The 14,108-nt window shown below is 41.5% G+C and overlaps 1 protein-coding gene across 1 annotated transcript; it reads left to right on the forward strand.

The window, feature by feature from the left end:
• Window positions 1-13,655: 13,655 nt before the first annotated feature.
• Window positions 13,656-13,899, forward strand: Sprr4 (small proline rich protein 4). The gene has a single exon (XM_032896581.1). It carries the CDS (start codon window positions 13,666-13,668, stop codon window positions 13,897-13,899), a length of 234 nt encoding a protein of 77 aa, XP_032752472.1. The 5' UTR covers window positions 13,656-13,665.
• Window positions 13,900-14,108: the final 209 nt, after the last annotated feature.

Here is a 14,108-nt window from a genome sequence, read left to right on the forward strand (position 1 = left end):
AACCCAACACTGGCACACCCACGGGAAGGATTCCTTTCAGAGAATCTTGATTCTAAGTATCCTGAGATTCTTCTCCACAGACTTCTCCAGCACCTGGGGAAATGTGGGAAACAGTAAAATGTGCCTAGCAGCAGACAGGGTGGGCTGTACTTTACTTACCCAATGGGCTTGAAGAGGGTTCTGTGTGCTGTGCTTTCCAGGAAGCCCTTCGGCTGGAACCTCCTCTGCCTACAAGGCTAATGGACACTAGGATAAATTCATGTTAGTGGGCTCTAATGTCACCGTAGCACCAAATGGAGAACACTGGAAAGAGAGTTTGAGACCTGAGTTGTTGCCTTGGCTTTTATCCGTCCTCTTCTGTGGTTTTGGTCAAGCCTGTTTCTTACTTTAGGCCTTGTTTTCCTTAACTTTTGGCATATGGTTTGGTTTTATTTTATTTTATTTTATTTTATTTTATTTTATTTATATAATACCCCAGTACAGTGAAATCTCTGCTTGATGGCAATTAATGTTGGGCTTTCTGGGCTAATGCTCAGCTTCATTCCAGTTCTGACTCAATATGAAGTGACTCATGCTAATCTTTATTTAATATCTTCTCCAAGCTAGTCATGGTTATGGAAAATTTTAACAAAGGTGAATTGGGAGGGAAAGGCCACTGACGTGTTTCTACACAGAGGTGCAAGGAAAGCATAGAGAAAATCTGAGCTAAACATGAACTCTGTTGCCTCAAGGGAACCGACACATACACATCTCTCCTGATGTTTAAAAGCAGGGAGTTGCTACCATAACAAAACTTGAGTCTTAACACGTTTACCCTACACAATAATCATTATTGCCAGATAACATTATGATTTTAATTTTGGAAACAGTGAAAATAAGACTCAAGGAGGTAACCAAAACTTGGCCAACACCATCCAGTAGCAGCTAAAGAGCTTAGTGAGATTCAAGTAAGTTGCTCCTGCCATGGCAAGGCACATACATGTGCAATGTAAAAAGTCTGAAGCAGAAGCATTGGTCAAAGGCTGCCTGGTTTCATGGGAGATGAGTTCAGAAGAAGGCAGTAGTAGTATATTATATACTTGGAAGTCAGTGAGTAGACTTCAAATAGTCTTAACACATGCACACACATGCACACACACACACATACACACACTAAGTATGTGTGGTAATGTGTAGTTTGGTGTAGGTGTTCAAATATATATATATATATATATATATATATATATATATATATATATATATATAAAACTTTTGTCCATTAAACTTAATAATTTTTTTTAATTTTAAGAGGATAAAAGCAAAGATGTCAGCATTAGACAAATCTAAGAAAAGTTAGACAGAAATGTTTTATATATAACCCTAAAATTATTGTAGAATCACACCTCTGTTTAAACTCCTCCCCGTGTGTGTGTGTGTGTGTGTGTGTGTGTGTGTGTGTGTGTGTGTGTGTGTGTGTGTGTGTGTGTGTGTGTGTGTGTGTGTGTGTGTGTGTGCGCATGTGCGTGTTTGTGTGCCTCTGTGACTTTCTCTGTTCTACCTTTCAGGTAAGCCTGTGTTTTGACTTCCTTTACCACTTAATTAGGCTGAAAGCTTCCAGGACAAGCCTTACAAAGTTTTTTTCCCTTCCTCCACCAGAGGGAGAAGTCTTGGTGTGATTAACTGAAATGCTTAGTGCTTCTAATGCAGGTGTGGCATCTATGGAATAAGTCAGGAACTCCTTTTCTTGCTCACACTTACTTTGAGAAAATAAAATAAAATATAAATGGTAAAAAGACTGTGTATGGGTTGTAGTTTTCCTCATGAAGTAGTCTAAGCGAGTCATGGTTTCTAAGACTGGTAGACAGCTCTCAATTGTATTTTCTTTAGGGATTTATTAAAGTGTTTGCATTCTACTCTAAATCAGGGCCTTTGCTTTGGCAACCTGCATGTAGATGAAGTGTGTGTGTGTGTGTGTGTGTGTGTGTGTGTGTGTGTATGTGTTCGTGTGCGTACAAGTGTGTATATACATTATAACCTCTTTATGAACAGTCCAAAACGTGTCACTAACTAGCACAAAGTCTTCTTTGGGGGGGGGGGTTGAAGAGTTGGTTCAGCACACAAAAGAACATGGTATATAAGCATGAGGATCTGATCCAATGATGGCTGCGCACATCTGTAAATTTAGTGCTGGGTTCTCTGTGAAGAGAGGAGGACTGGAGCACCACTAGGCTATTTGGATTTCAGGGAAATACCAGGTAAAGTGAGAGACCCTGCCTGGAGAGAATGTGCCTTAAGTTTGAACAGCTTTTCCAGGTAAAGACATTCCTTTAGGTACCTATTGAAGTAGCCTTGGTTAGTTAATAGAAGAATGTTCTCTATTCTCTCCCAGGAGACTGATGGTTTGCCGTCATAGGAAAGATGCAATGATAAGAAGACAGCAGTAACACATGAGAGTGTGACAACCAAGGTGTTCTCTCATGAGTCCCCTTCAGGTGCCAACATCAAGTGTTTGCAGCTTTGCTTGGGACTAAGACCAAGCTTCTTCCATCTCTAGACTGGACCAAGGTGGGCTCCCTTTCCCAGGGTTGAAAGTCACCATTCTTTGGGAAGAAGAATAAAAAACAGTATCCAAGTAGTTTCCATGAGGAGTCTCAGAGAAGATCATGGAAGATGGGGCAGAAAGATTACAAAAACTAAAATGCCAGGATGTTTGGTTGGGAAATAATACTTTTCTAATATGTAACAAGGAAGCTGCAACCATGAGTTCCCAAAATACAGTACACAAAACAAGACCTGCACAATGACGACAACTGGTGTCAGGAAGGAGGCTACTGGTCCACACTGATGATCTTAAACTCCAGTCTCCCCCCCCCCATGACCACAGGCCAGCTCAATCTTTTTATCAGTCCAGCTCACTGCCACCTATAACTAGCAAAGTGTCCGTAGAAACGCTCTGACTTTGATAGAGAAATCAATGATTTCACCCCTAGGAGGAGTGTAGTCCATACTAGGAGGCCATGGAAATGACACCAGAACCAGTTAAAAGCCATCTGGGTCTAATTTTCTCTGCCAGTAATGTGAGGGGTAGGGATCACAAAGGTCTCAACTAAGTGTCTCCCAGCCTGTGGATGAGTCAGAGCTTCCTGAAACACAAGTGAAGAAAAGGTGTGCACACTCAATGCACCCAGGAGGTGGCACTCTACCCTAACCACCTAGAGGGCTTAAAGGATTTTAGCTTTAGTACAAGGCCTGTGGTTAGAGTGGGGAAAGAAATTGGTTATTTAGCTTCCAAACCACAAACAGAAAGTTCTTTGGAGGAAATTATTAATTCCCTACAAATAGTCCTAATTCTGAAGTGTGTTCACTCAAGTTGCCTTTTCCATATTCCTTCCTTTCTCCTCTCCTACATGCATGCACACTTATGTTGCCATGAGTGTTTCATAAACAATGGATTTTAGTAAGAGTGGATTTTGTCAGTGTCAAGTTTAACAATAAGGAGAAATATCTTGAGAGAAAGAGCAATTCTCAGAGAGCCCATTATATTAATAAGGCTGAACTGTGCTCCAATTAACTATCAAAGCTCAAATCCCAGTAACTTAAATACAGTTTTAATTCTCACTTGCCCTGCTCACCAAAGATGGCCACCTGCATCCATACTACACGCAAATTCTGCTTCTGGATTCACCTGAAGATTGAGCAGTTTTTATGGAAGAGAAAAAGAACACACTGAAACATAGTTCCTAATTTACATTTAATGGGCCAAAACAACAGAACAAAATACCCCATAAAGAGGCTGATGATGCCTAATCTATTGGGACCTGTTGTATCCTGCAAAAGGCATGAGAATGTAATCTCTTCAACATGTCCACATAGGAGGCAATGCACACTTATAGACCTTATGGTCTGACCACATATTTAAAAAACAAAAGATTCAGTGTGCATCTCACATGGGCCAGGTACCACAGTACATATGGTCAAAATAGGGAATTTCCTTGCCTCAAGCAGCTGCCAGTTGATTTAGGAAAAGAAGGGCAGATGATCTATGGAAAAGCAATACACAAGGCAATCGGATAGGAGTTTCTTGTATGGAGTGGGGCAGCCATGTATTGTATTGTAGGATGTGACAAGTTCTAGGGAGAAACAGGCCACTGTATAAAGTATGGTCAGACACATACTAAGGGTGGGCAGGCTAGGCAAAGACTGGCTTGTCAGCAGGAGAAAGGTAGCACATCATGTAGAATTTAAAATACACTATGTACTGTTCATGGTACTGTGTGATGGTTCAGAAAGAAGAGGGGAAGACTGAGAAGAGAGAAGGCCAGAATCATCTCAAAGTGGGCTAAGTATGTCAGCCTTTTAAAACCATGTCAAGAACTGTAGCCTTCACTTCTCACCCTAATTATTTGAGCATGAAATGGGTTGGCTGCTATTCATACAAAACTTTGTTTTTTCTTCCCATCCAGCTCAAGAGAAAGAGTGTGAGATGGTTTTCGAGGGGGTGTTTTGTCATCTGCTGAGCAAATGCTAAGGTGATCACAATTCAGGTGGCAGTGACTCAGAGCCCTGGGAGCCCAGAATTAAGGGTCTTGGTCTTTGCAGGGAGCTTTCTAAGGCTGATATTACGTTTTGCCTACTGCAGCTAGTTCCTTAAGTTCTGGTTGGAAAGCAAGGCACTAACTAGGGACACTAGTTAGGCTTCAGTATCTGTGAATCAATCTGTTTGGTTTGGTAATTTTCTCAGCAACCATCACTGAGGTGGTCTGACCTAGAGGGCAGCCTGAGCACCATTGTCCAGAGCTCAGGAAACTCTCAGGCTCTACACATAAGCAGTGCTATACAAAAAAGTAGCCTCTTCCAGAATGGGAGCTTCCTTCACCATGAATGTCCTTGGCTGGATTTTAGCTGACATTCATCTGAGAGCTTGGGAGACTTCATTTTCAGCAGGATCTTGCCAATTTTACACCCACCTGTGCATTTTCTTGAAAACAAAAATTATAAAAAAGAAAATTAATAAATCTTTTAACAACCTAAAATTAATTAAAACAATATTTATAAAAATAGTTAAAAGATATAAGACTAAGAAATAATTGTCCAGATCGTGTGATATAATTCTATGTTAAGCTTTCTTTTATATTTTCATTTATTCATTTGTTATCACTTAGTATGATGTCTATGTGAGTTCAGGTCTACTGTGTAGAAGTCAGAGGATAATTTTCGGGAGTGCCTTCTCTCCTTCTGTAAAGTGGGTCTTGGTGATCAGAGTCAAGTCATCAGGCTTGGTGGCAAGTATCTATACCTGATAAGCCCACTTGCCAACCCTAGTGCTCATTATTATTAGAGCATTCTTTCCTATCTCATACTTTTTTAATCTACCCCCCTACCCTGATATCTGATCAACCTTGACATTAATTCAGTTTCCTCATTCTTTATGGTCCCCTGGGCGTAGTCTTACCTCCATAGCTTATCTTCAGCAGGAATCCTGCTAGGTAAGTTTAGCCATAATACCCCTGATATCTCATGTTTATTTTTATTGACTTTCTGTCCAAGACTCCCACCTGCTACTTGAATGTAGATTCCATCAGGGTATTTACCTGTGCCATGTTTGGAGTTGAGCCAAGACTCTCACCCTACATCAGAACACAGTATAGTGGACCCTATGACTATCCCAGGGCCCTGAATAAAGTTATCTTTATGATATAAATGCCAATTAACAATTTTTATATCAGTAATGTAAATCACAGGAAAATTCCCAAAGGGAAAATGAAAGATCAGAAATAATTGTCAATCATATGATACACTTCTTATGGGGTCCCTATACAAAGCCTTATTTTATGTACTCTTACTCACCTGTTGCCAGTGGAGTTTCCCTTCTTAACACCATACCAGGATCTGTTCTACAAAGCTAAACACTAGCCAGCCAGTCATCAAGATATCAATTGCTTAACAACTCCATCAGTCTGCTAGTTGGTTGGTCAGTGAACTTCATAGTTAGGCAGCTATACTGTGAGCTCATTTCTTCTGTATGCACTTAGCCTCATTTCACTCACCCACTGACTCACTCGCTGGGAAGAATCTTTTAGTTGCTGTAATTCTCAATTACTTGTTAGTCTATTAGTTGGCCAGCCACCAGTAACTGGAGTGTGAGTTCTGTCCTGAATATCCTTTCTTGCACATAGGGAAGTTGAACTTTTCTTGGGTATGAAAATCACTCACATATTTATAAATTAGCCAAGAACTCTTAAACTAAAGATGGTCTTAGGATAGATATTCAAGTGTATGGAATATAAAGGCTAGAGTGTAATGAACAGAACCAGAACTTCATAGGTTCTGCTTATAAAGCCAAAATGAGATTGAAATGATGGCTCAACAGTCATGGTTGACCCATTAGAGTACCTAGGTTCTCCTCCAAGCTCCAACATAATAGCTAACAAGCATCTGTAACTCTAGTTCCAGGGGATCTGACATCTTTTAGCTTTCATTGGCACTAGGCAAGGCTGTATCCAGAAAAACATACATGTAGGCAAAATATCCATTCAATAAAGTAAAAATGTAATATATACAATTTTTGAAAAGTTAAAGACAAATTACCTGATGCTGAGATTCTATTTCAGTTTATCCATAAACCTCCTCATGCATCCAACTGTTGGCTCATATTTCTGCAGCACATATATGTGACTGGCTAGGTTAGTAGATTATAAAAATGGCTGAATGATAAAAAAACAAGTTATCCTCTAGCATCAAGAAACTTAGATTTGGTACTTAGCTTACAGACATCTTATAGTTTACAGAAGTATCATCAGAATATTCATGTGAAACATTCCAAACAGGTGTAGTTAAAAAGCTTATTGCACTGAGAAGAGGAGGAAAATGTAAAGGTTTAGAGAAAAGGGTTGTGGAAAAAGTGGGATTTAAAAATATTTTCTGAGGGCTGGGAATATAGTTCAGTAGTAGAATATTTGTCTAGAATGCACATGTCCTTGAGTTTAATCCTAAGTACAAGGAAAAAGGAAAGGAAAGGAAAGGAAAAGAAAGATAGTGGGAGAAGAAAGAAGAGAGAAAGATAAAGAACAGAGGAAGCTAAAGGAAGACTGTTCCAGAGGAGTACATTTCTCTGAGAAAGGGGGACAGGCCAGTCCTAGACTAAAAGGTCCAGGTAGGAAGGTGTGGGTCAGATCCTAGAAACACAGTTTTCTTTCCCTACACAACATGAAGAAGGTAAGGATAGTGTCAGCATGTTCAGAATCTCCTCAAACTCCATTTTCAAGAGTGTTGAGAACTCTCACTAATTAATCTTCACAGGTTTTGGATCCAACCAGAGAATATGACAGCCTGTGATGACATCTCCCTCCTTTAGAAGACAGCACTAGTTAGGGCTTATTTCTGCTTGACCCTGAACTCACCCTTGTTTCTTTGAATTCACTATTAATCATCCTTAACCAGAATAGAGACCATTAATACTCAAGGAGGGGTCAGGGATAAGTTTATAACTCTCAGACTCTTACATGGAAAATTGGGAACACTGAGTCTCAGGAAAGTTATAGAATGCCAAGATCTCACAGAGAGTGGAGTTTGAATAGCAGAAAAGCCTCCACCCCAAACCTTGGGGTGGGCTTCTTTGTCATGGAGAACTCCAAGTGAGCTCCACCACAAGAAAGACAGACCAGAACCTCAGCTCCACTGAGCCTCCGCCAGGCAGGTACTGACAGTCTTCACCCGAGATGCCACACCCCCTCCATAGTGCTTAGGTTCCCATACTGCCCATCTATGAACATACTATTGGAAGTAGCTTTTAACCAAGCCCAAGGCTTGCTTTTTCTCCCTGTCCCCTTACAAAACTATTACTGTCTCAGGTCTTCTAGAATTATCTCATGTGGCATGAGAGATGGAGAGGATGAGGATAAATTTCTGTCCCATTCTTCTCTCTGTTTTTCAAACTGTCACTCAGAAGACCTAACAGTGGCACTGAAGCATCTTATTTGAAAACATATAAGTCAGGGGGTAGAATGATTTCTTACATTTAAAAAAAAATTCAAAAGTTCTCCTTGTAAGTAACATCCACTATAGTGTTTGTTCATGTATTAAGAAATGGTGCAGGCAGAAACTAGAAACTCGAAACTAAAATGTTCTGTGGCATGACTGTTGGCTACGTGTCAATCAGAAATTAAGAAAAAGCAAGTGTGACATGACTGTGACTGTCATGATTGTGACTGTAAAGATGAGCTGTCACTTGCTCAGATTTAAATATTAACTGTACTGGGAAGACAGCTAAAAATGCTGCAACCATACCTCCTCCTTCTGCCACATCTACCATGCATACAACTCTTAAGTGCTTTGCAACCCCATAGGAAGAACAACAATAGTAACCAAGCAGACCACCCCAGAGCTCCCAGGGACCAAACCACCAACCAATGAGTACACATGGAGGGACCCATGGCTCCAGCTACATATGTAGCAGAGGACGGCATTGTCCTTGACAAGAGGAGAAGCCCTTGATCCTGTGATGGCTCATTTCCCCCGTGTAGGGGAATGCCAGGGCAATGAGGTTGGAGTAGCTGGATGGGAGTGGGAGCATCTTATAGAAGCAAGAGGAGGAGTAGAGGAGAAGGAGGAAGGGGGAGGAAATGGGATAACATCTGAAATGTAAATACATAAAATATCCAATAAAGAAAGAATACTTTGTAGTCAGTTAAAGTACATTCTTGGCTTTCTTTTGACACATTTTTGGAAATAGCTTAATGAAGATATTCTACTTGCCTTACATAGGGCCTTAACAACTCTCTTTAACCAGAAGCCCTGAGTCAAAGTGGAGATGCATCTGAATAGATGGTAAAATGGCTGACATCCACTCCACAAAGAGCCTCCCATTGCCAAAGTCTGTTTCCCAGTTGCCCCGTTGTTTATCTGCAGGGTGGGGCTGGAGTTTCTCAAGTATTGACTCACCTTAAAAATGAGTCTTACCTATATCCTCACCTCCCTGACAGAGTCACAGGCACACACCTGTTCTCAGGTACCTGCTCCTTAAAGCTGCTAGAAATAGAACCTAGCATCCTAGGTTCAGTAATGCATGGTACTTAGATGATGAGAGAGCAGCTGTGAGTCTCTGGATGAGCCAGGTGACAGTCCCATGGTTAGGCTGGGCCAGTGGGAGTGGAACTAAGGAGGAAGGGTTGGCATTGCACAAAGCTTCTCAGGGCCTGCCCTGCCTAGAGGGGTTTGATTACATGGGGTGATTTGAGGGGTGCCAGGAAGTCTCCCCACCTCCTTTGAGAAAATAATCCACTGCCCCAGCAGGTTAAGGTGTCTAGAAACCAGCCACGGCAACTTTTGAATTACCTCTCTTGGAAGGACCCAAGGTCTGGCCATGAAAAGAAACACAATTTTCTCATCTATAAAGTATATTACAAAATGATCTTTCTTCATAGTCTTGGGAGCACTATGTATAGAAGTGCTTTAGGCTTAATAATTGATAAAAAGCAAACTATTAGATCTCTTGGTGGAGGTACAAGAATTAGTCAAGATCCCTTTGAGGAAGGAGAAAGGACAGGATTGGGCAAATCCTGAGTGCTAGAGAATAAGCCAGGAGAGAGTGAGGCAAGAAGAGGCAGGGACCACCACAACTACTTCCTACTTCATTCTCAGGGAACCCTCTGCTGTAATGGATTCATAGGTTTAGTCATCAGTTTAGATGAAACAGCTATTAACCCCCAAATCCTGTGTTCCAACCAACCCTGGCTCTCGCACTAACCTTTGTGTGACCTTGGGTAGGGCATGTCCTCATTCTAGGTCTCGGTTTCCCTCTCGGTAATACAAGGATAATCCAGATAATAAGGAAGTTGAATGCCAAGATCTAGAAAGGTTTAACATGTTAAATACACATGAGGTAGATTGTGGCTTGGATATTTATGATGTATCAGATATGCCCTTTTAAAGCTATCACATTTAGACTTCTGTCTGGCTCAGGTAGCATCTGAGAGGTTGGTTGTGTTACAAGTCAAGTTTCTGTCACTAGATAAAATTCGGCAAAAATTTAGCAGAGTTTGTTTATTGATAAGGAGGCAAATGGTGGGATGAGAAAAATAAAATTCACTATAGAGAGGCCTGTGGATGGCTATAATGTAAGATGATAAAGACCATGTATATGTATGTGCTCTCTCTCTCTCTCTCTCTCTCTCTCTCTCTCTCTCTCTCTCTCTCTCTCTCACACACACACACACACACACCAAAACAAAAATCAACAACAAAAAAATAACATTGCAGGTGCCAGGTTTGTGAGTATTCCTAGATCTGTGATGCGACTAAATGACTCTTGCTGAATATTTCCCAAAATGTTTAGATCAGAAAGATCACAGAAAAGTGGGTGGGAACAGAAGGTACAGGTGGGGAGCAGAGGAAGCTGGGAAGCAGAGTGAGGAAGCAGAAAATGGAATGCAGTGCCTGAATTCTGGAATCCAGAATATCACATTATTAAGATTGATAGGCTGTTGAGGAGGAGGTGAAGGCCTGACCTAGAGGGATAAACAAAAGGAAGGGTTAACCTCGAAATGAAGGTGAGTTAGAAGCACTATTTTGTTTGCATGTGATGCTAAGCTCAGAAAAGCTCATTAATCATGCTCCCCACCCAAGAACAGTCATTGGTCCACTACATAGATGCTGTTTGCTATGATGTAGTGGAAATAAGCACTAGACCAGGTATCCAACTGGCTCCACCCCTACGAGCTGAAGTTGTTGAGCAGGTTATTTAATTTCTTTGGGACTGTTTCTTCAAACTGTAAAATAAGATTTTCATGATACAACTGAATTGTCATGAGGATTAAATGAAGCAGAGGAGTTTGAAGTACTTAAGAAAGTGCTTGGGTACTCATATAAATCATCTTATAGCCTTTTACTTTGTCTGCATAAAAGGTAAACACCAAGGGACTTGTCTTCAGAAGGAAACTAAAGGTTGGGGCAGATAAAAAGATGTGTGTGTGTGTGTGTGTGTGTGTGTGTGTGTGTGTGTGTGAGAGAGAGAGAGAGAGAGAGAGAGAGAGAGAGAGAGAGAGAGAGAGAGAGAGAGAGAGAGTGTTGGGGTGGGGATCATCAGCCACAGCAATTCTGCTTTCCTTCATTCCAGTCTCATGGCCAGCTAAAAGACCAGAGCTCCTTTCTCCCAACATGAACTGATCAAAGAGAAATAGAGATTGTCCTGTTAAATTTATTACAGATGAACAAACACAACACTTTCGTTATATCTCACAGCATATTGAAGACATACTCTAGAAGAAACTATCATGAAATTGAATTTCATATCTTATATTTTGGGTGGCAAGCCTACCACAGGGATCAAGTTCTGCTGACTTCTGTGGCTATTACTAATATCCATAAGCAGCCACATCCGGATGGGTGGTGTGGAGGGGAAGAGCACCATCAGTGTGGCTGTTGTCATCATCTGCTGCTTGTGCTCCAGGAGAGAATTCAGAATGCATGCAAATGGCCTCTCTGGTGCAGGAAACACATGAGCATGAGATTGAGGAAAAAGAGGGGATGGACGGCATCTGTAGCTAGGTGTTTTCTCCCTCTCCAGTAAGAATTGAAGTTCTTTGAGTCACTTAGATTTGAGTACAAATTCCTTCTTGGGCCCCTGCTACTCATCTGTTTCTCAGCTGCAGCTGAAGGACAGTGATAATGGCATTTGTCTAGATTAGAGGATGTACAATCATAAAATGAAATAATAATCACCTCATGTCTTGGCAAGAGGATTCTCTACAAACAGTAGCAAGTAGTAGAGAAGGAGATATTCATATTTTTTGTCACAATTGCCCCAAATCTCATCTCTTTCCCCACTTCCTCCTCAATATTTATTTCAGCCTTCAAACAATCCTGTGTGGTGAGATAGTTGGGTTGTTAACAGACTGTTATTTCAAATGACTCAGGATCTGTTCCTGGCACCCACATAGTGGCTCAGAACTCTAACTCCAGTCCTAGGGATACACACACACACACACACACACACACACACACACACACACACACACACACACATTTAAAAGTCTTGAATCTTTCTGTTCAAGTCAACATCTTAATCAGTAAAGTTAACTCTTCTACTGGGACCCAGAGTGTTGGAAACATCAGGTGGGTGGTTTTTATCAAAACAGGCCAGTAAAGCAAGTCCCTGTAGGAAGTGCAGGTGGGAAAAGTGGGTGAGGAATTGCTTGAGTGGTGATTATCAGGGCCACACCAAGGGCCTGGGGCAGGTTGGGGGCTCTTATAAGGGTTCCACGAATGGCTGCACATGGATCTGTTCTCAGCCTTCTCAACTGGTTACAGCTCACAGCCTTTGGTAAGTAGGGATGTCTCAGTCTTGCTTCTCTCCTCCTTTCTATGCCTTGAGCCTCTAGGCCAAGCTCCTCTCCTGTTCTTGGGTAACTAGAAAGGTGACTTAGCCTCATGACAATTATGGAAACGACACAGTAATTATCACCTAGGAAACACTATCTTCACTGTTCACCAAGGATAGATGTGACTTATTTCCTGATTTGAGGCTTGATCACTCAGCATGATGGATCTTCTCATTGGAACTGGTGCACATAGAGCTGTGGCATTTTGTTGTAACTCTGGGTCTTCTGTAAAGCATGTTCATGTTCTCATCTGTTGTTGGTCCCTGCCAGCAAGCATAAAGCTTTGGTCTTAGATCTAATATGCATGTTGAATGTTGTGTTTCATACTAAGACAACCCATAGCTTAGTTTTCTTATCCTACTGGTCTGCTTTCCAGGGTGTATGCCTACCATTTATAATTTATAAGGTGAGAAGTGCAAAGAAAATCATAAACATCCATCAGAACTGGAAGGACTCAGAGAACCCCCAGACACATATAACTAGAGCATGTCCCTCAGCCTGCTGGGCTGGTGATCTTTTCTTTGAACCAAGACCATTTTTGGTAAAATGCTGAGCCATAGTGTTCCCTGGTTCTCCATAAAGGGCTGAAACTTCTATCCTACAGCCAGACCCTGTGATTCTCCTTAGCATATTAAGGGTGGAGTGGAGCGTAGAACCCAGACTTCTGTTACTGGTTCACCTATTCTCTAGACCCATTGCTTGTATTCCCTGACACTGTTTCCTGGAAACAGACACTGCTTTTGTTCTCTTCCTCATATACCTGCATCACATCACCTAACTGTCAATTACCTAGACCCATACCTTGAATTTATAAATTCTTACATGTGCTTCATGTAGGAATGATTGTGTCTGTGTCCTTGACTGCCCATCTATATTCATCATCACATTTCAGGAGGTGAGAGTGTGATTACATGTTCTTAGGAATTTAAGAAGCCACTGTTATGAGCATAGTTAATTTCTGGTAGCTAATGGTGAAAAGAGGATAGATCCTGTTACATCTCAGCTGCTTTTTAATCTTGAACTCAATACTTTTGATTTATTCTTGGTAAGACCAATAAATTAGTTAAGTCCAGGGTCTATGGGAAGATAAGGAAGATAGGAATACTCATAACAACACAGAAGGAAGATGGTGAAAAAAATCATAGTAAAGGCAGATGAGTAGTTTATTTGCTGAGGCTGTTAATCATCCTTGGACACTAGTGGAAAATACTCCTTGATGAGGCAGATGGGAGGATATATATGGGACTTTTCTCATGGTGTCTTCATGATGTCTTCATTGGTCTCCTCCAGACATACCTGCTCCTGGAACATGCCTTCCCATCAGCATCAGAATCAGCAACAGTGCACACCACAAGCCCAGCAGCAGCAGGTGAAGCAACCCTGTCAGCCACCTCCTACCAAATGTCAAGAGGCATGTGTGCCCAAAACCAAGGATCCATGTGTTCCTCAGGCCAAAAAACAATGTCCAGCAAAGAGCACAGCTAACCCAGCTCAGCAGAAGTGTCCTACTGCACAGCAAGACCCCAAGTATAAACAGAAGTAAGGATGAACTGGCAACCACCACCTGCTTAACGCCAGACTACTAGATGGAGCCTTGCCTTCCTCCTGCTTCTATTCCCACTGATCCAAGGTTTCCCCTCATTCTGCCTATGTCTAGTGAATTTGGATCTTAAGACTCCTTGACTCCTCATCAATCTCCTCATTACATATTCCCTTGTTACTCCAAGGCTTCTTCTATAGCCTACCCTTTTG

The sequence above is a fragment of the Rattus rattus genome, chromosome 3 (genome assembly GCF_011064425.1).
Source record: "Rattus rattus isolate New Zealand chromosome 3, Rrattus_CSIRO_v1, whole genome shotgun sequence".
Lineage (NCBI taxonomy): Eukaryota > Metazoa > Chordata > Mammalia > Rodentia > Muridae > Rattus > Rattus rattus.

Bases quoted from the DNA above. Each gene is read 5' to 3' on its own strand.
- Sprr4 (XM_032896581.1), top strand. From the start codon at position 13,666: ATGCCTTCCCATCAGCATCAGAATCAGCAACAGTGCACACCACAAGCC.